At 53.9% G+C, this 18,921-nt stretch overlaps 1 protein-coding gene across 4 annotated transcripts in view; it reads right to left on the reverse strand.

Moving 5' to 3' along the window:
• Positions 1–9,167: 9,167 nt before the first annotated feature.
• The window catches only part of TRABD2B (TraB domain containing 2B), a 208,799-nt gene continuing 199,045 nt past the window's right edge, over positions 9,168–18,921 (reverse strand). For 3 of the 4 annotated variants that reach the window (XM_073233890.1, XM_017643421.3, XM_017643422.3), the window contains 2 exons: positions 17,664–17,933; positions 9,279–9,633 (listed from right to left, as the gene is read on the reverse strand). In XM_073233890.1, the coding sequence (XP_073089991.1) occupies positions 9,414–9,633; positions 17,664–17,933 (490 nt within the window). In that variant the 3' untranslated portion in view covers positions 9,279–9,413. Of the gene's footprint in view, positions 9,634–17,663; positions 17,934–18,921 lie in introns of all 4 variants that reach the window. The other variant, XM_073233891.1, reaches the window with a different exon arrangement.

An 18,921-nucleotide genomic window follows, 5' to 3' on the forward strand; every position in this document is an offset into this window, starting at 1 on the left:
TTACCAGAGGAGCTGTTCTGAGCAGCCCGCCCATCTTGGCCCCTCACCCAGGCCCCAGGAGGCACTGTGAATCCACGCTGGGGCCTCTGTGCTCTCACGGAGACGCTGCTGGGTTCTGAGTCCAGGGGGTCCTGCCCCTCGCCTCAGCCCTGTCCCATCTGTGACTTCCTTTTTCTCTGCCCAGGCCTCGTGTGACCACTCTTTCATTCTCCTCTTCTCTCTCCAGCACTGTCTGTCTGTCTCTCTCCTCTGTCTTTGTCTCTGTTGGTCACTTGCTTTTTCCCCAGACCTTTCATCTTTCCACGCATTTCTCTTTCTCCTTCACCAGCTCCTCCTGTATTCCTCTCCCGCAGCCGTTTGTTACCATCCTGCTCAGCCTGCTTTCCACCCTTGCGGAGTCTCAGAAAGAGGCAGGGAGAGCTCGGAAGGGCCCTTGGTGGACGCCCAGGGGTCTCCACTGCTTGCCTGGGCACTTTTGACTTCAGGTTGGAAATGCTATCATTCTTTTTTTGTGACTGATGAGGTATGAAGACATGGAAAATACAAAAAAGAAAATGTAGGAACTGTTCTGTAAGCCCAAAATTGACATAAAATAGGGTTTTATGAATACTTTCTGAAAGAGTTTCTTTTTACAATGCCTGGCTCGCTGGCTGCAGTGAGCAGCTGTTGGAGGCCTCCGACCCTCACCCGACCCAGCCCAGCCCAGCCTGAATGGGCCACGCCAGGGTGCTTCCTCTGCTATGGCAGTCCTGGAGGGCAGTGCTGAGCTGGGAGGGTGTCCTGCCCAGTCCAGTGAACCCTGGAGCTCCCATACCCCTTAGGTCATGGAAGCCCAAGGCTGGCAGACCTGGGCTTAGCTTCTGTTTACCTATATCCCAGATGCTGCCAGGGCATTCCAGCTCCAACATAACTGGCTAGGATCGTCCTACACACCCAGCTCTGCGGCTGGGCCCAGGCCCTCCCAGAGTTCAGGAGCTTTCCATGGCTCACACACCTGGGGTCTTCTGGGCCCCTAGCTCCCTGTCACTGGCAGTACCACCTCTGCTTCACCCCATGTCACCTGGGCCGTGCAAAGCAGCCCCTTCCATGGTCTCTGCTTTTCCAAATCATCTCAAGCAATGGAGAATGTGCTGGGGATCAGTGAGCTGGTGGAGTGAGGGCTCGCACGGCAGCCAGGAAGGTGGCCACTGCTGGTAGGTTTTCTCCTCACCAGGACCTCTTTCGGTTTCTCTCCACCTTTCCAGCACGTCACTTCTCTTCCTTCCTTCCTTCTGTTGCCCTCCTTTTCAGGAACAAAATGACAACATTCCTCCCCCTGACCTTACAGAACATCTTCCCTCCATCTCCCTTGAGGGGGAAGAAGGTCATTTTCCTTCCTACCTAAGACCCCGTGGAGGCTGTCTTCCAAACAAAGATCTTGCTGTCAAGGGAACTTTAGTGGATACGAATCTGTCTCACTTATTTCCATGCAAATAAAGAGACTAAAACCTAGAGAGGGCCAGAACTAGCCCAAGGACACCCAGCAGGGCTGGGGCTGGAGCTCCAAGCCTGTGGTCCTCATCCCAACCTGCCCCAGGGCCCCGTGTGATGGTGCCTTTGAAGGTAGAAGCCATAATGTTCAGGGTGGGAGGGAGGGGCATCAAAGGACACAGAAAGATGGGGAAGGAAGGAGGGCACAGAGGCATGAGAGGACAGCAGAGAGACAGACAGAGGGGGAGAGATGGCCAGCTAGCCAGCTGCTGCCCTGGGCTGGGGAGCCCTTCTCCACTGAGGGTGCCCCGGTCACACACCGCCAGGCTTCATGTCCTGGTTTTGGGACGCTCCTCTCCACCTTCTGTAGCTCACCTCAGGGCCCGGCTCTGAGTGCTGTAGCTATACAGAGATGCCCTCTGCCTGGAGCGGCCCTACAGAGATTTGGGGTTGAGATGGGTCCCTCTGCATCTAATGTTCTAATATCAGACCAGCATCCAGTTTCACCCCAGCAGAGCACTGCAGCAGGAGCCAGCTCAGGGCACAAGGCTCGGGCTGTCAGGCCAGGAGGGGTGGGCCAGGCTCCCAGGCCAGGAGGTGAGGGCACTTGAGTGTACTAGGTACAAACTTGAGTGTCCCCTCTTGCCACCCACTGCCATGTGGATAGCAATGTGTCAGGGGCCTTGAGCAGTCCCTCGCCCCTTGTCCCCCACCCCATCATCATAGTCACTTAGACTCCACTCCTGGGCCAGAGCTGCTTCTCCTGGGAGCACTTGAACTGAGGACTATGTGCCCCAGGAAGGACAAGGGATCACCCTCCTGTGGAGCTTCTGGCTGATATGACAGGTGCCTGCTTTCCTGAAGACAGCTGGTGTGGGGAGGGCAGGGAACACAGGGGTCACAGGTCATAGCAGGAGTCCTCACACCACTGATGCCAACCCTAAAGACCATCATGGGTGAAAGGGAGGAGTGAGGAAGGGCTTCTTCTCTGGAGCTCCAGCCACAGCTGTGTAGGAGGAACAAAGGTCCAGGCAGGCTCTAGGACACAGAAGAGGCTCATTGCATTGGGCCATGGATGGGTCTGGACCTCACCCACTGGGCCTGTGCAATGGGGATGCAGATGCTTCCTTGACTTCCTCACAGGCCGCAGCTCACACATGAAGGACCGGAGAAGTTCAGAGAAGAGTCTTGGAGCTAGACTACCTGGGTTACCACCCTGGCGCCAGCATTTAAAGCTGTGTGATCATGGTCAGTTACTTAACCTCTCTGTGTCTGCTACCTCGTCAGTAAAATAGAGATAAGGAAGAGTAGTTGTGAGAACGAAATGATTTAAGACTTATAAGTACTCAGAACATTGTCTGATACATAATAAATGCTCAGCAAGTGTTAGCTTCAGTTGCATTATTACCTTATTTGGAGATGGGCCCACCACATGCAGTCCACATTACCCTTAGTGGAAGCCAGCAAGAACTGGTTAACCAAGGCCAATGAATGGCCTCTGGTGAAGGCTCTGTGGATTTAGAGTACAGAGTGACCTCTCCCACTCCAAACTTCTCAGTGACCTGCCTCCTTTCCCCCAGAGTCCCAGTGGCTAATTCTTCCCTAGTAGAACTTGCTGTACGGACACCTTGTGTAGACCCCAGCCCACTAACACCTGAAGTATGACATAAAACGTACATGTTTGGCCTCTCGTCTTCCCTCCTATTCTTCCTTCCCTCTTCACTGACTCCATCATTCCCCATGATTACCCACTAGATGTCAAGTCCTATGCTTGGGCTCATAGTTCAGTAATGCACAACCAAGGTCCTGGTCCTGGGAAGTCAGGGGTAGGGTGGGCACATGCAGATAATTTCAGCCCAACCTCAGATGCAAGGAGCAGGGCTCTGGGGATGGAAGCAAAGAGTGGCTGCTCAGCTCAGGAGTCAGGGCAGGCTTTGTGGAACACAGACTGCTGGAGCTGGGTCATGCAGGACGAGTAGGAGCTCAACAGAGCAGTGAGCAAGGGGTGGAGAGGCAGCCAGGGAATAGCATGTGCAAAGACAGGGTGGTGAAGGGTAGGATGAATTTAGGAAGCACTGAGGCAAGAGATAACTCTAGAGAGTTGAACACTGGGAGAGGAATTGGTAAAATGTGAATTTCATGCTGGAGACATGGGCAGGGCCGGGTCTCAGAGGGCCTTGTGTGATCTTGGCCTTTGTCTTGGGAACAGGGAGGAGACATTGGGGAATTTTAAAAGCAGGGGAGATTCGTGGTCATTTTTGTGGTCTATAGAGCTCAAAACTCCACTCTGGCTGCAGAGGGGAGGTGGACTGGGTGGGGCCCAACTGGAGGCAGCAGGGTTCAGAGAAGGTGGGGAGCCTGGATTAGGGTGGAGCGCTGGGGGTGGAGAGAGGTGGAAGGATCAATAAGGAAGGGTCAATAGGTCCTGGTGGGCAAGGGAGTGATAGAAAGGGAGGCCCCAAGGGTGGCCCCCAGGTTCTTGGTTTGTGGCTCAGGTAAGCAACATCTTTTCTAGGCCTGTGGCAGCTCGTTCTGGCTGGAGCATGTTATCCAGACCCCCTGTGGCATGAGGCCTCTTGAGCTACTGGGCTGCTGCCCAAACCACCCTTCCAGAACCTGTCCACATTTTGGCATGGCAAACGGGCCTGGTTTGGTTCCTCTGGGCCACTGCCTCAGATCTTGGCTCTCCCAGCAAAGGCAATTTCCCCAAACGTTCCCTGGCATGAGAGGGGGAGCCATCAGCAGACAGAGACACCATCCAGTTGAATTCATAATGTCTTTTATTAATATATTATGCTACAAAAATATTTTTGGCAAAATAACATTAATAGCATCTTTCTTTGTCTTCTATTATATTCTTCAAGAACTGTTCATGAGCATTCACAGAGAGGAAAAGAGGTGATTAAAAGAACAGCATCACCAATACCTTTGAAATACATTACGATTTGAAGCTCGTGTCACATGGTGAGTCAGTTCAGGACCTTCTGCAATCTCTCAGGAATGGGGCTCTGCCTGCCCCTCCACTGCGCTAGAATCTCCCCTGGCCAGGAGTCAGCCTCTGCTGCCCAGCCACTGGGCTCGGGATGCCTGAAAGCCTCACTGGAAATGTCTTAGACTTGGATCCTATCCAGAGCCCACTTTCCTGGCACTGGGACTGGCAGTAGAGGGGCCCTTCAAGGTGTACAATTCTGTCACTTTTCCTGCCTAACACATGCTCCAATTCCATGGCAGCCTGTGTATCTTGGAAGAAAAGCCAAGCACTGAGCCCAGAGATGGGTGGCACCTCACCTTCATGGAGCCTGGAGATTGCACACGGCTTTCCCCATTGCCCTTGAAGAGTCCAGGCTGGAGACAAGGTCTCTATTTGACAAAAGAGGAAATGTAGGCTCAGAAAGGGGCAGGGACTTGCCCAAGGTCACCCAGCAGAGTGAAGGAGTAGCCAGAGTATCATGTTTGGAGAAAGTGGGGATGTGCTGAGACTCTGGGGAAAGGGCCAGTTCTCATGACCCCTCCCCTACCCTGTGCCTCCCACCCCAGGTTCCTGTCCAGCCCTCCCCAGGCCCAGAAGACCCCTGCCCCAGGGCAGCAGGCAAGCCTGCTAATTCACACCAGGCCTGGCAGGGCTGTGGAAGAAGGTGGGGCTGGGTGGAGTTGGGGGCATGTTGAACCTGGACTGATTCCAGAACTCTACTGGTTTAAACAGCCCGTACAGGTGATGTTTTTGGCTGCTTAGATGAATTCTTGGAAACATAACAATGTTCATATAACCTGAGCATTACAGAGCCAGGAGGGACCCTCAGTGTTACCTATCCCCTCCCCTTGCCAAGGCTTCAGTTCTCCTAGCACATCCCCCCCCACGCCTCCTGACAGGAGACTCACCAGCTGCAGGGCACTTGGCCGTCCTTGGACAGCTTTGACTTTGCAGAGGTTAGCCCACTAGCACAGCTAAGGTCTACCTCTCTTCTTCCTTCCTTCCTTCCTTTCTTCTCTACCAAAGATGAATTGAGTGCCATTTTTGTGTCAGATGAGAATACAAAGACAAATTCACATGACCCCTGCCATGGAGGAGCTCACAGTCCGAGAAAAGAACAGAGACACTATCAGACAGTCTCAACACTGATCAGTGAGTATTGTGATAGATGCTAAGAAAGCACAAAGGAACCACAGGAGGCTTCCTGGAGGAGGTGCTATCTGAGTCAATTCTCAAAGGATGAAGAGTTGGGGAAAGAGAAGAGAGTTTCCAGGCTTAGGGAGTGGCACATGTGAAACATCCCATCTATTCTAGAAATAACAACTATGATTCAGTCTGGCCAGGCACAGAGTGGGAGTGATGAGTGCTGTGGCTAGCAGGGTCAGCAGGACCAAATCATGGAGGGTCTAGAATATCCTGAGGACTTTGGTTTCTTTTCCATAACCACTGAAACACTTTCACCAGCCCCAATTCTGTTCTCTGCCACACAGGGTACAATCAGAGCTGCAGTTCCCAGGTGCAACTCTTGTTGTCTTTCATGGTGTTTTTCATAAGCTTTCCTTTTGGGGTGGATGTTTCTTTGAGATCCATTGTGACAATGGCACCAGGCTGAAGACTGGGCAGGTAGGACAAGGATACTGAACCCCCTGGTTTGTCCATGTCTAGCAGGGGCCAGGAAGTAGATGACAGAGCATCCAGCATAAGGAAAATCTGCTCATGGTCTTTCAGTGCAAAGGTAAATTTGCCTGTCAGCACAAGTTTTCATGCTTCACAGATGCTGGATCTTTGAATCTCATAATTAAAGAGCCTGGTGATCGCCCTTTGCAGTTGCCTGCAGCCTGACTCATACATCTCCACTCTCCCTGCCATCACTTAGCCGCTGGCGCATTAGAACAGCCCGGAAGAAGACAAGAAGACACGGCCATGCTGACCAGCCCCAGAAAGTCCCTTAGTCATTCAATTAGTTTTCCTGAGAGACAGGTGACTGAGGGCCACTTAACCTGTTGGACCTTAGTCCTTCCATCTTTTTTGCCTGCCTCAAGGTCAAACATGAAAGCTTTAAGAAATGTACATGATGCCCTCAGAGCAATAGGGGAATTCTATGAGGCTAGGCACATAGAATATGCTGGAAAAATGTCAACAGTAGCAGTTAGATCATTCCAAAGTATGTGAGTGACTGCTGGTGGAATGGTAGTTCTCTGGCCCAGGATGGGAGAATTCAAGTGCCCCAGCTATGCAGATCTCCATATATATGCCTCAGCTCTTCTGGGATATAAGTCAGCAAGTTCAGTTCATTTCAAGCCCTGACCGTGGGTGGTCCTCAGGGATCGGCAAACTCAGGCTGCAGATGTCTGACCCCCATTGGCTCAGGCTGTCCTGTTCGCACATACCTGCCTAATCAAGTGGCCCATCCATCTGCTGCCCATCCATCTTTCAACACTTGAGTGCATGGTTGAAGGAGAGTTTGGAATCCCCCATCTTCCCAGAGGAGGGATCTGGGGTAGGCTAGGGCTGAATGTACCTGTGGTCAGAGGCCTGGGCAGGATAACCTCTAAAGTTCCTTCTAGGAACCTAGGGTTGGGTGGCTTGTTCCGTCTTGATGATGAATTTCTCCAGCCCAGGAAAGATGGCTAGACTCAGACTGAACAGAGAGCCTGGCACTGTGTGCACCAGCTAATCACATGCTATGTTAATTTACTTCTTTGGCCCTGTGCCTGGCACAGATCTGGGCATGCAGTCAGGTGCCTGGACTGTTTACCCAAATGCTTCATCTTTAATTAAACTCAAGCTCCATCTCAATACAGCCCATGCCACACTTTGCCCTGAACAGAGGGAAATCTGGCCTGTGTGTTTCTAATTCCTTTACACTTATCTCATCCAAATAGTGCTCTGCACGATCCGTTTGATGTCCAACAGGCCTTCTGAGCCTGCTTTGTAAGCCAGTTAAGCCCCTTCCCGCTCAGAAATAGGAAGTCACATCTCTGCCAAGGATAAACGGACTCCAGCTCTGGCTGGGGTCAAGTTCAGTTTACAGTATGGTGCCCATGGGGCTGGCTGGACCCTCTGAAGCAGAACTCACGGTTCCCGCCAGCAAGCTCAAACATATCCATTTGGGGCCAAGCTGGAAAGAATTTGGCTGCTCACCAAGATGCCCATGGGCCTCTGGCCATCCAAGGAGCTCCCCAGAATTCTACCATGTCAGAAGGGAGACAGCTGCCAAGATGGGCACACTGGCACTGGGTCTAATCAGCCAGTACCGGGCCTACCAGGGAAACCCGTGGTGCAGTGACACTCGGGAACACTGGGCCGGGAGTCAGCAGACATGCCCAGCTGCGCAGCCTTGGGGAAGTGCCTTCCCTCTTTGGGACTCATTATTACTCTTACTGCTATGTGTGAATGAGGGCTTTTTCTGCTCTCAGGTTCCAGGAATTTGTAACTGATGAGAGTTCAGGGCTGGGAGGCAGCCACCCTAGGTCCTCTGCCTGCTTGGCCACCACCTTGAAGGCAGAGGAGCTGGGTCAGTCTCTCCGAGTCTCAGTTGCATGACTGCCTCCATTTGGCTGCTCTGCTTCCCTAGACCCCAACAGCCACCCTTCAGCCTCTAGGTTTGATTTAGCAGAAAAGCCTCTCGTTGGCTGCGTAATACAAGTCTGGGCATGGGTCATGTGGCACATGCTGTTACCAGAGCGTCTGGCCAGAGGAACCAACATGAGTAACTGTGGCCAAGGCATCCCTCTGGCTGGAGTAAGAAGCTTGTGCTGGCCCATTTGATGAGATCTGCCTCCACTGGAGCTTCCTTGTGCAGAGAGAACATGGCCGAATATGGTAGAGACAAGCATCACTTCTGAACCACACTCACCTAAAGCAGCATTCCAGCTGGGTGATCTTGAGCAAGGGCCTTTATATCCTTTGGGGGGGCTAAGTTTCCTTGTCTGTGAAATGGGGCAATCATATCTCACAGGACTGGTCTGAAGATCAGTGATAAAGTGAGTATGCAAAGTGCCTGTCATGCCCCAGGCTCTGGACAAGCCGTGCTCTCATTACCATGTGACTCCTGGAGCCCCTGTCCCTACAACTGCCCTTCTGTGCCCACTCTTGTCCTTTGAGCCAGATCACTCCATTTAGCTATGACTTCAATAGCCTCTCCTATAAGCCAAGCTGGATTAATGATGCCAGAACAGAGAGGTCTGGATTCATCCCCCGGGTCTCCCACATGCTTTGTAACCTTGGGAAACCACCATCCTCTCTTTGGATCTCAATTTAACAGTCTGTCACGTGGGGCTGGGGGACCATCTCCCTCAGCACCAATATTCCTCCCTCACCCTGGTGCTTTGGTTTTAACACTTACCAAGAGCTCTGGAGGGCCAGTTCACAGACACTCAGGATTTTCAAAATAGCAGCATTCTTTCAAATCCTAAAGTATTTTCCCAGGACTAGGATGCATCCAGAGGAGGGAAGGGCCGTTCACATCTCTGGCTCCCAAATCCAGCTTCACAAAAGCTAAGCCTGTCTGCCTGCCCCTCTCTCTGAGGTCCCTGTGGTGGGAGAAGCCAACCCCAGACACAGGAGGCTTTCACTAATCCAGGAGCAAGCCAGTTCAAAGGCACAGTCTGCATGAGGTGGCAGATGTCCTGGCAACCTGGGTTCACCGCCTGGGTTGGCTTTGGGGCTAATAAAAGGGCTGTTAACATAGGTCACATAAAAATAGTTTTATCAATAGAATAAATACATTTTTCTCTTTTAATATGGACACATATTTTACAAAAGAGCCCCATAGCACTATGGGAAATTAAGATCCTTCTACAAAAAAGAAGATGTAACTTGGGTACAATAAAGCTTTAGTGTTCTAACGAATCCCATCTGGACTGCCCGTGAGGGGTCAGGCACCCCTGGAGGTGGGGGCAAGGGCAGTGGGAGATGGCCACAGACCCTCCTGTGGCTTCTCTGGCCTCTCTGCCTGGGGCGGCGGGGGTCAAGAGGGCCCGAGGGTGTGCAGCAGGAAGGGGGCTGCGATGCTGGCAGCAATGGCAGGGAGGAGGCCAAGGGTGGGCCACGTGTGGCCAGGCGTGGAGCTGCTGGGGAGCGCTGGCTCTTCGTGCTGCTGGAGCTGGTCGGAGAGCTGAAAGGGGGGCTTGGTGGTCCCAGAGCTGTGCGTGGGCTGCAGGGGCAGCGGGGGTGGTGAGGCAGTGGTGCTGGAAGGAGAAAACACAGGAAACTTGGAGTGATTGCTCAGCAGCCTCATCCTGGGCTGTGGCCTAGGGTTTAGATTCACTTTTAGTGGGTTTATTTTTTTTCTCATAAAATAGAGAAGGAAATGAGGGGCTCAGACAGGGAAAGGGAATAACCAAGAGCCACACAGCCAGCAGGCTGGACTCCTGAGGCTGCACTCGCCCTCCCATGCCAGGCTCATGGGCTGCAGGTCCCCAGTGTGACCACCCAAAATGGGCCCCAGGTAGAAAGAATTGGAGCGCTATGGAGGAGACTGACCTAGACTCACATGGAGGCACTCAGCCTCCACAACTCTGCGCACAGGCACCCCAGCCCTTCTGCTCTGCCCTTCCCTAGTCTGAAAACAAAATGCAGGAACAGCTGCGCTATCTCTCCGCCCTCATTATCAGGGTTATCATTCACTGAGAGTGTCTCTGATCCTCAAAATGCACCTTCCCTGCAGGTCTTCCTCCCAAGTTCGCCAGATGGGGAAACTGAGGCTCAGGGAGGCTGAGTGGTGGCCAGGTCACAGAGGCAGCAGGGGCAGCAGGAGGCTGGGGTCAGCCTCACTTTGCACACACACAGGTAGTTTAAGTGAAAGGTGCAATTGTTCATGAACCTAGAAGAACAGAATCCAGTTTCAGAGGTAATGGGTGAGATTGCTGGCTCAAGAAAGCCTACGTAAAAGAGAGGAGGGAGAGAGAGACAGACAGACGGAAAGTGGGACAGAGAGAAATAACAAGAGATTGAGTGCAGAATGAATTGGCAGGCCGAGGCCAGGGCTTGGTAGCATTGGGAAGTGGCGGGGAGGCTGGGGGCCAGGCAGGGCGCAGGACCGGATGACTGGGTGGAATTCTGGAAAGAGAGAGAGAGGAAATGATGAGCAAAGAGAGGGACAGGACTGAGGAAGAGTTAGGACAACGACAGAGACATAGGAAGACCTGAGAGGAGGCTCTGGGATGGCAAAAAGGGTTGGGGCTGTGAAGGAAGTGTGTCCAGCTTGCACACGGCGGGGGGCACTCCTGGCAGGCCAGAGAGGTACTCACAAAGCCTCAGGCCTGTGCCAGCTCTGTGTGGCGCACTCGGCATACACTGACCTCTCATCCTCATGACAACACCATGAGACAGGTATGACTACTGTCTCCTTTTTTGCTATGGAGGAACCAAGGCACAAAAGGTTAAGTACTTGCCCTAGGACTCAAGGCAAGACCCACCAGGCTCCCAGCAGGCATTCCCAGCAGGCTCCTGGGTGACCGCAGTGTGGGCACACCGCCTTGCTTTCCAGTGCTCCCTCTCTCCGCCTGGCTGGCTGCTCTCTCCCTGGGTCATCTAGGGGCCCCCACCCCACCAGGCCGTGTGCACCCAACAACTGGCCACATCACTGTGGGGAGCTCTGTGGTCATCACCACAGTAGCCCAGCCCCACTGCCATCCCGGCCCATGCCTCCCACAGAGTCGGACTCAGCCTCAGCCTGGTGGGTGGGCAGGAAGCCCAGGGGTTGCCAAGCACACTCCTGCCTCCACATGGGCTAAGACCACTGCTCTGGGAGGGAGTGTCTCAACACCCTCAGTTGGGGAAGGGATCCTGACTCCCTGCCCTACCCCTCCCTCTGCTGTACTCCCAGTCCTGCTGCCTCCTAGCCTGAGGCGCTTCTCAACCTGGAGCTGTGGTGCACCATGCTCTGGTCTTCAGAAACTCCCAGGGGAGCTATCAGGCTTGTCACACACCCTGGACAGAGGGAAGACACTCCTGAACAGAGTGTGCACGTGGAGCTGGAGGGGGCAGACCAGACAGCTTTGAATGCCCCTTACCACACACAAAATCTGGCAAGTCAGGCCTCCCACCCTGTGCCAGCCTTCAGAGCTCCTGACACCTCTCACCTTATCTGGGGCCGGCTGACCTCGCCTTTCCTGGCTTTCCCAATGCACACCACCCTCTCCAGTCACATTTAATGTTCTGGGGCCATTTTCCAACTCACCTTTGAAGGTCTGACTCAGTATCCCTCACCTGGAGCCACCTGGGAGAGCTAAGGTTCCCATGAAACCCCGTACGTGTCTCAGGGATCTCACTGTGTCATAGGCACCTGTTAATGTGTATGAGTCTTGAATGGTTCCTGTATGTAAGGTGCTTAGAAGAATGCCTGGCATGCTGGAAGCACGACATGGTTTTGGCTATTTTTAGTATCATTATTAGCATGTTTGTGTCTGCATCTCTGCCACTAATAACACCTTCCACTCATAGAGCACTTACTATCTGCTGGCAAACACCATGCTTGATGCCAAACATATGTCATCTCATTACTCCCATAACCAAGATAAGGAAACAGCTGAAGGGGATTAGGACACAGACTGCACCAGGCAGCCGGAGCCAGGCCTAGGTGCCTTCCCTAACTGAGCGGCTGTGCAAACACATACTGGGGAGCCCAAGAGGGAGATGTGGTGCTTCTTGCCGAGACCTCAAAAACCTGTGGGTGGGGACTTGCCAATGTGGGAGACAAGGCCTCATGTGGCCGAGGCCCTGGGAGGGATCATGCCCATGCGCAGAGCAGATGGTTACCTCAGCCCCTCCCCCACTTTCTTTTCTAGTGCAAAGAAAACCCCTGTACACAACACAAAAGGTCTACGAAAGTCCCTTGCTAGCTGCTGCCCTGTCCTTTGGGCCGGGAGGGCTGGTGGCAGGAAAGGAGGCTGTGTACCTCCGGGATGCTGTGCCCAGCCCTGCCACAAGGAGGAAGACCAAGGAGTTAGGAAAACTATGTCTTACAAGGCACCCAAAGGCATTTGCTTTCACACTTTGAAACCCAAAGATGCAAACTCCCCATTGGAGCCTGAGGGGTGTTTATTGCTTGGAAAGAGTCCCAGGGAAATGTGGCAAGGTGGGAGGGTGAGGAAAGCCCCTCCACACACCCCTGCCTCCTCGGCCCACTCTGCTCACAAAGCACAGTCCCCAGTCCAGATCCCCTGGCCCCTAGGCCCACGCTGGGGAAAATCATCTCATGGTAAAGTGGCTTCAAAGCCAAACCAAACACTCTGAGTTCCCAGGCTTCTCAGACAGCTGGCACCAAGGGGCCACGTCTTCTCTGAGCCAACTGGGCCCTAGAGTGGGGAAGGGCCCCTTTGCCTGCGGGAGGCCAGGAGCTCTGTTCTGCCTGCCCTATTTCCTGTTTCCTGTGTGAGTTTGGGCAAGTCCTGTCCCCTAGACCTCAGTTTCCCCATGTGTACAACGAAGGAGCAGGCACAGACCTAGGGACTTTATAATGTTTTCTAGCAGCAGAAGTCAGAAGTGAGCTCTCGGGAGGAGTCCAAGGTATGAAGCACAGCAAAGTAGGGCTGGTGCTTGAGATGGTGTCAGCTGTCTGCCCCTCCCTAGGGCTTCCTGGGGCATGGGTCCAATTTTGGCACTCAGGGGTCTTTAAGAGCCATCCAGGGCTGGGTTCTGGGAGATTCGGGGTCATGGCCTTCTTCCCAATGCAAGGGGTTGCTGGGCTGTGCCCTGGGTGACTGCCTTCGAGGGTTCTGAGGAGACAGTGGAGATGGAGTTGGGTCATGCAGGGCCTAGTTGGCCGGTGGTCCTGCTGCCTGGGGGTGGAGCTCTGCCTGTGAGCTGGCTGGAGGAGACCCCACTGTGACTCAGATCTGGGCCTCAGCCTCTCTGGGCTTAGCTAGTCAGACACAGGTAGGAATCTAAAGTGACAGGTCCTGGTGTCTAAGGCCCAAGCCAGCCTCGCCTTTGGCCACTTGGGCTTCTCTGCTGGGAAGGCCTGCGTCCTCCCTTAGCCCTTGTTGACGGGGCCCCTCTGCAGGCACAGGCTGGCTGACTGTGGCTCCAAGGCTCTTCCAGCTGCATATATGGCGCCTGGCCGTAACTGGAGACCCTTCCTGCTCTTGTCCTCGCCATCACTGAACACAGAGCTGGGTAACCGGTGTGTGGGCAGCTACTAAATGGTGGGGGGGGGGGGCGCAGCCTGAGACGTGCCAAAGGCCCATGAGCAGCTCCTGCCGGGGAGTGGGTGGTAGGCCATCCTACACCGGCCTCTGAGAGTCCAGCCACCAGCTTTGGGAGCAATGACTGCCAAATGTCACCAGTGATCTGATGCCAGCTGACCACTTCACAAGCCACCTCATTTACTCTATCAGCCTCAAGGCATGTAGGAGGGGCTGGGATTTGAAGTTCATTGTGTCTGAATTCCTTTGTGCTTTAATTCACTGAGTGATCTGGCTTCCTATTTCTCATGTGGTTATCTTCTACCTCTAATCACAGGGGGTTCTGGCCTCACAGACACTGACCACTGTGGACCTTCCCAGGAGAAGGAGGAGGAGTTGCTGGAGACCTCAGGCCCATGGGCAGGCTGGCAGGGGGTGTGCAGAGCCCTCCCAGGGACTGAGGGTGAAGCACTGTGTCTCTTCCCTCTGAGGGGACTTTGGACATCTGCTCATACCTCGGGGAAACCGAGGCCCAGGATGGCAATGACTCCTTGTGCATGTGTGTCCTGTACTCTCTGTCCCTGCATGGTGGTACCCACAAGGCTCTGGCTCCATTGCATCTTGATGCCACCTCTGGGCCTTGCTTCCAGCCATGCCTGGTACTTGGAAGGTTCTCTCCCCTGCACCTGCTCCTCATGGTTATCCTTCCATCCTGATGTCCTCTCACTCTGCTCCCTAGTTTTTCCAACCCTCCACCCCACCCCATCACACACACACACACACACACACACACACACACACACACACACCAGCTGTGGACTGGGAGAACAACAGGGCTGGTAGAACCTCAGAGGCCAGTTAAGGCCCTAACTGTGCAAAAGGAGAAACTGGGGATTGCCACAGGCCCCTTGCCCCACTGGGGTGGAGAGAATGGCCTTTGCCCTGCTGCCCCGCCCCTGGCTCTCAGATGCAGGGGCTCCCCAAGACTGCTCTGCTGCCACTGTGCAGCAATCTGTGGACACACACTTGGTGCTTTCTACGGCTCCCCATAAATCATCCTGCCATGGGCTGCTGCTTCTCTAAACTTCCTCTGGTGTGTTTACATCTTGGGTAATGAGGGGCACGGGGAGGCCAGCCTACTTCAGGTTGTGTCCTGGCCAGGCGCTTGCAGCCCCCATCCCAGGCTTGCCCTCCTTCTCTCACTCATGCATGCACTTAACAAATTCTCAGCAAGGCCTCTGGTGACCAGAGAAGTCCAACCAGACCAGGTCCCCAGTGTCTCCTGGCCTAGAAACACAAGTGAGGAATTGTGTGACCGTGCCAGGACAGAGACACCACGGGGACCGAGACAGCCATGCTGCAGGGAGGAGGGGAGACTCAGCCGGGCTGGGGTGGAGGTGAGCACAGGAGGGGAGCTTGCGTGGCCATGGATGGATGTGACCTTAGTGTGGGACAGAGCTGGGTGCCGGTTTTGGCTGCACACCTGGCTTGCTGTGTGGTCTTTGGCAAGTTACCTTACCTTGCTGAGCCTCAGTTTCCTTGTTTATCTAAGAGGGCTTCCTTCTGGAACTATTGACAGGTCTGGGGGCATGAAGGATATAAGTGCTTGGCGTAGAGCGGGAGCTCAGCAAATGTCCTTTTGCACCGCCCCCAACAGAGAGAGGAGCAACTACAAAGGTGGGGAGAGGGGCTGGATGCGGCCTGCCGAGGGGCGGCACATAGCCAGCAAGACAAGGCCCGAAGTATCCCGAGGGCGGAAGGGGGGCGGCGGATGGGGCAGGAAAGGTCGCAGAGGCTCTGCACCCAGGTGAGGACAGGGTGTTCTCCTGGCGGTGGTGGGAGCACCGGGGAATCTGAGGCTGAGGAGGTGTGATGTGCGGGCCTGGCAGGAGCCTGCTGCAGGATCACAGGTGGAAGGTGAGCGGGGACAGGGGATGGGGAGGAAGGCCCCAGTGCGATTTTGGGGGGAAGAAAATGAGAAAACTCTGAAGAGAGTTAAGGCCCCAAGGAAAACGGTTTAGCTAGAAAACGGCTACAAATGGGCCCTGGGTGTCCCTTCAGAGAACTGGAGACTTGGGAGGGCGGTACGAGTCCCCTGGGACAGGAGCTGTGCTCTGCACCTGGGCCTCTCCGGGAGCTCGGGGCCTCCCCAAACAGGCTGCCGGTTGGTGGAAACGTCCTTCTCCCATCCAACCAGATGGAAGGAAGAGATCCACCCACAGTTTACCTGTTGGCTCCTTTTTGCCAAAGAAAAGCTGTTTTCTTCTCCTGAAACACCCTCTGTCTTTCAGAGTTATGTGTTGTGAAAAGGAAACGGTTTGGAGTCATTTGCTGGGATTTACCTTTCAGACACGGTTAGAGGCTGGGGTCTGTTGCTGGGGCTGACAGCCAGCCTTCTGTCACCCCACGGGCTGGACCCACCACTGGCCAGGTCTCCTGGTCCCCCTGGGAGGCTGATCAGGACCCTAATGACCCTCTTGATTGAGTGCTTGAGGGGTTGCGGGCACCTCCATTTGCCCCGAGCCTCCCTGGCAGCCTGCAAGCTCTCTCCAGGGCTGAAGGAGGTGGCTCTTGGTAACTCTTTGCCCTCGCTCCCAGTTTGAAGGGGGTGGCCCATGCTGGGCACATGAGCCAAATGTGTCAGAGCTAATATAGCTGCAACAGTGCCTCTGCCTTGGGCAGGCTGGGCCCGCCAGGGCTCTGCAGAAGTACATTTCCCAGTAACTCAGGTCAGGCGCTTTGAAACCAATACCTAAAGGAGCGATGGGCTCGACTCTCATTTGGTGGAGGTTTTTTAAGAATAGAGTACACCCAGCACTGTATGATAGTGGACTGGACAATGTCAACCTCTTGCTGATGACTCAGGGACCTGACTGCAGGAGGCTCATGAAGTGGGCAGCACCAGAGGAGCCCCCAGCCCCTGTGTGACCCCGGACAAGCCCCTGACCCCAGGCCTTGCTTAGTTTAGCACCTGTAACTCCGAGTTGGGCCTATGTTTTCCAGAGCTACTCAGAAGACTCTCCACTACACATTCAACACATGGCTTCACTGGCTCCTGCATTGCAGGTTCTGATTCAGAAGGCCTGCGGTGGGCCTGGAAATTTGTTTGCTTACAAGCACCCCAGATGATTGCTTCTGGAGGTGCTGAGGAAATCCCAGATGACAGTATTTAGGGTCCAGACGGAGACTCTGAGTGTCCGAGGGCCCACTCTGGGAAACAATGCCAGGGCTGGGCTACCGCAGTGGGTAGGACTCTGACCTTCACTGATGGCCACCCCCTGCGGCATCCCAGTGCTTCAGCCATGCTGTTTATCAAATATGGAGATTCCTACACCAAAGCAGAACCTAAGGCACTGAGCCTACAGGCAGAGGTTGGAAGATAGCACCTTGGTTACAGCAGGAAGTTTGGGGACAGACAGGCAGAGGGGGTGGGACCAGGGCTGGGAGGGGTACACAGGCAGAGGATGGGAGGTACCAGTACAGGAGGATGATTTTTGCAGCTGCTCATTTGCAATGAGATTTATCACAAATCCCCAGCCCCCAAGACAGAGCCCAGAGCATTAAGGGTGTCGGGCCTGGTCTGCCATTCTCTCTGGCACAGCGGGATCTCCCTGTCTCTCTGCTAAGGTGTCTGCACTCAGCCCTTCCAGGCGCAGGGAGAACACAGCCTTCTGATGCAGCCCACCTGCTCCACTTTACCCTAGTTTCACCTTCTGGCCTGTGGCCCAGATGGAACCCACTTTGCACTTCAGGGCATCCAGGAAAGCCAAGGGCAAAGCAGACTTTTGTCCAATGTGCCTGAGGGAAACTTCTATTTCCTCACTCAAAAAACAGAAAATTGTAGTTGCTCTTACTTTGAGAATAAAAATGAAAAATTAGATGTGCATGTGCTCTGTAAACCACAAAGGATGAGCAGGGGGATCTTTTGTGAATGGGGTCAAGTAGCCCTGAAGTGTCCACTCAGGTACCCACCTGCCCTTTCTAAACGTGGGGCTTGCATATAACAGACGTGCCTGGCCCTGGGTGGCTCTGAGGCAGGCTGGCCGGGAGAGATACCCAGCTCCTGACAGACCTGCCCCTCCTCAGCTCACCTGTCCTCGATGCGGACCCAGAGGTCATTGAACTGCCGTGGCCGCTGGTGTTTGTTCTGCCTCTTGTGCCACTTCTTCTGCCGCCCAAATTCCTCCAGCTGGCTGAGGCTGTCGGGGAGCAGGAGATGTGGGGACAGGGCTGGGTCCTCCTCCTCGGGTGGGGTGGTGGGGGTCGCCGAGGGTGTTGCGGGGACAGCAGCAGCTGGGGTCACTGGGGCCGGGCTTGCTGAGGCCCCCTCAGGGAGGGGTGCGGGGGTCCGGGCGGCAGGGCTGGAAAGGGGCAACAGCAAGTGAGGCCCATGTGTTGGAGCGTGTCATCTGTGTGATGGGGAATGCGCTTTCACGGGTAAGTTGTCACAGCAGGAGAAAATGCCAGGGTGTCCTTGCTGGGCCTGGTGAGAGTAACCCAGGAAAACCACCATCTGGTGTTCAGAGATGGAGTGTAACTCATTGTTTCATATATTCAATAAATATTGATTCAATAAAATATTTATTGGGTATCTACTCTGCACCAGGCGCCTTTCTAGAAATCAGGCAAAAGCAGTAACCAAAACAAAGTCCCTGCCCTGCTAGAGCTCAGGTTCTGAGGCAGAAGGCAGACAGTAAGACATCCAGGACATCAGATGGTGGTAACTGCGGAGGACAAAAATACAGCAGAGACAGGAGAGAGCGTGGGGATGGAGGGCTCGAGGCAGGAGGGTGGTTGGGTCACTGCTGAGTGACATTGGAGCCCAGACTAGTAGGAGGTGAGGGAGTGAGCCATGGGCTGGTCTCTGGGGGCATATCTGATTTGGTCAGGGTCTCATTCATTAGACAAGCTCTGGTTGAGGGACTTTATGCAAGTTCCCTAACCTCACTGTGCCTTAGTCTCCTGCTAAGTAAAATGGGAATATTTCAGCCTGTACCTCATTGGGGCATCATGAAGATTATGTTCACACTGGGAAAGCACTTAGAACAGTGCCTGGCAAATAGTAAGCAGCTGAAACATCTTGGTAATTAGCATTACTAATTAAATATTATTAAATATTAATACAGTTGCTTGTGTCATTTGTCCAACCACCCATTGATGCATTCAACACTTATTTACTGAACACCTCTTCAGGGAGGCGGGACAATGTTAAGAAGGTTAGAGCTTGAGCCACAGGTAAACAGCCGTGGGTTCACATCTTGGCTCCACAACTTACAGCGTCTGTGACACCATCGTCTCAAGCAGCAATTAGCTGTGAAATGGAGTAGTAATAGTATTTGCTTCATAGAG

The sequence above is a fragment of the Manis javanica genome, chromosome 4 (genome assembly GCF_040802235.1).
Source record: "Manis javanica isolate MJ-LG chromosome 4, MJ_LKY, whole genome shotgun sequence".
In the NCBI taxonomy this organism is placed as follows: Eukaryota; Metazoa; Chordata; class Mammalia; order Pholidota; family Manidae; genus Manis; species Manis javanica.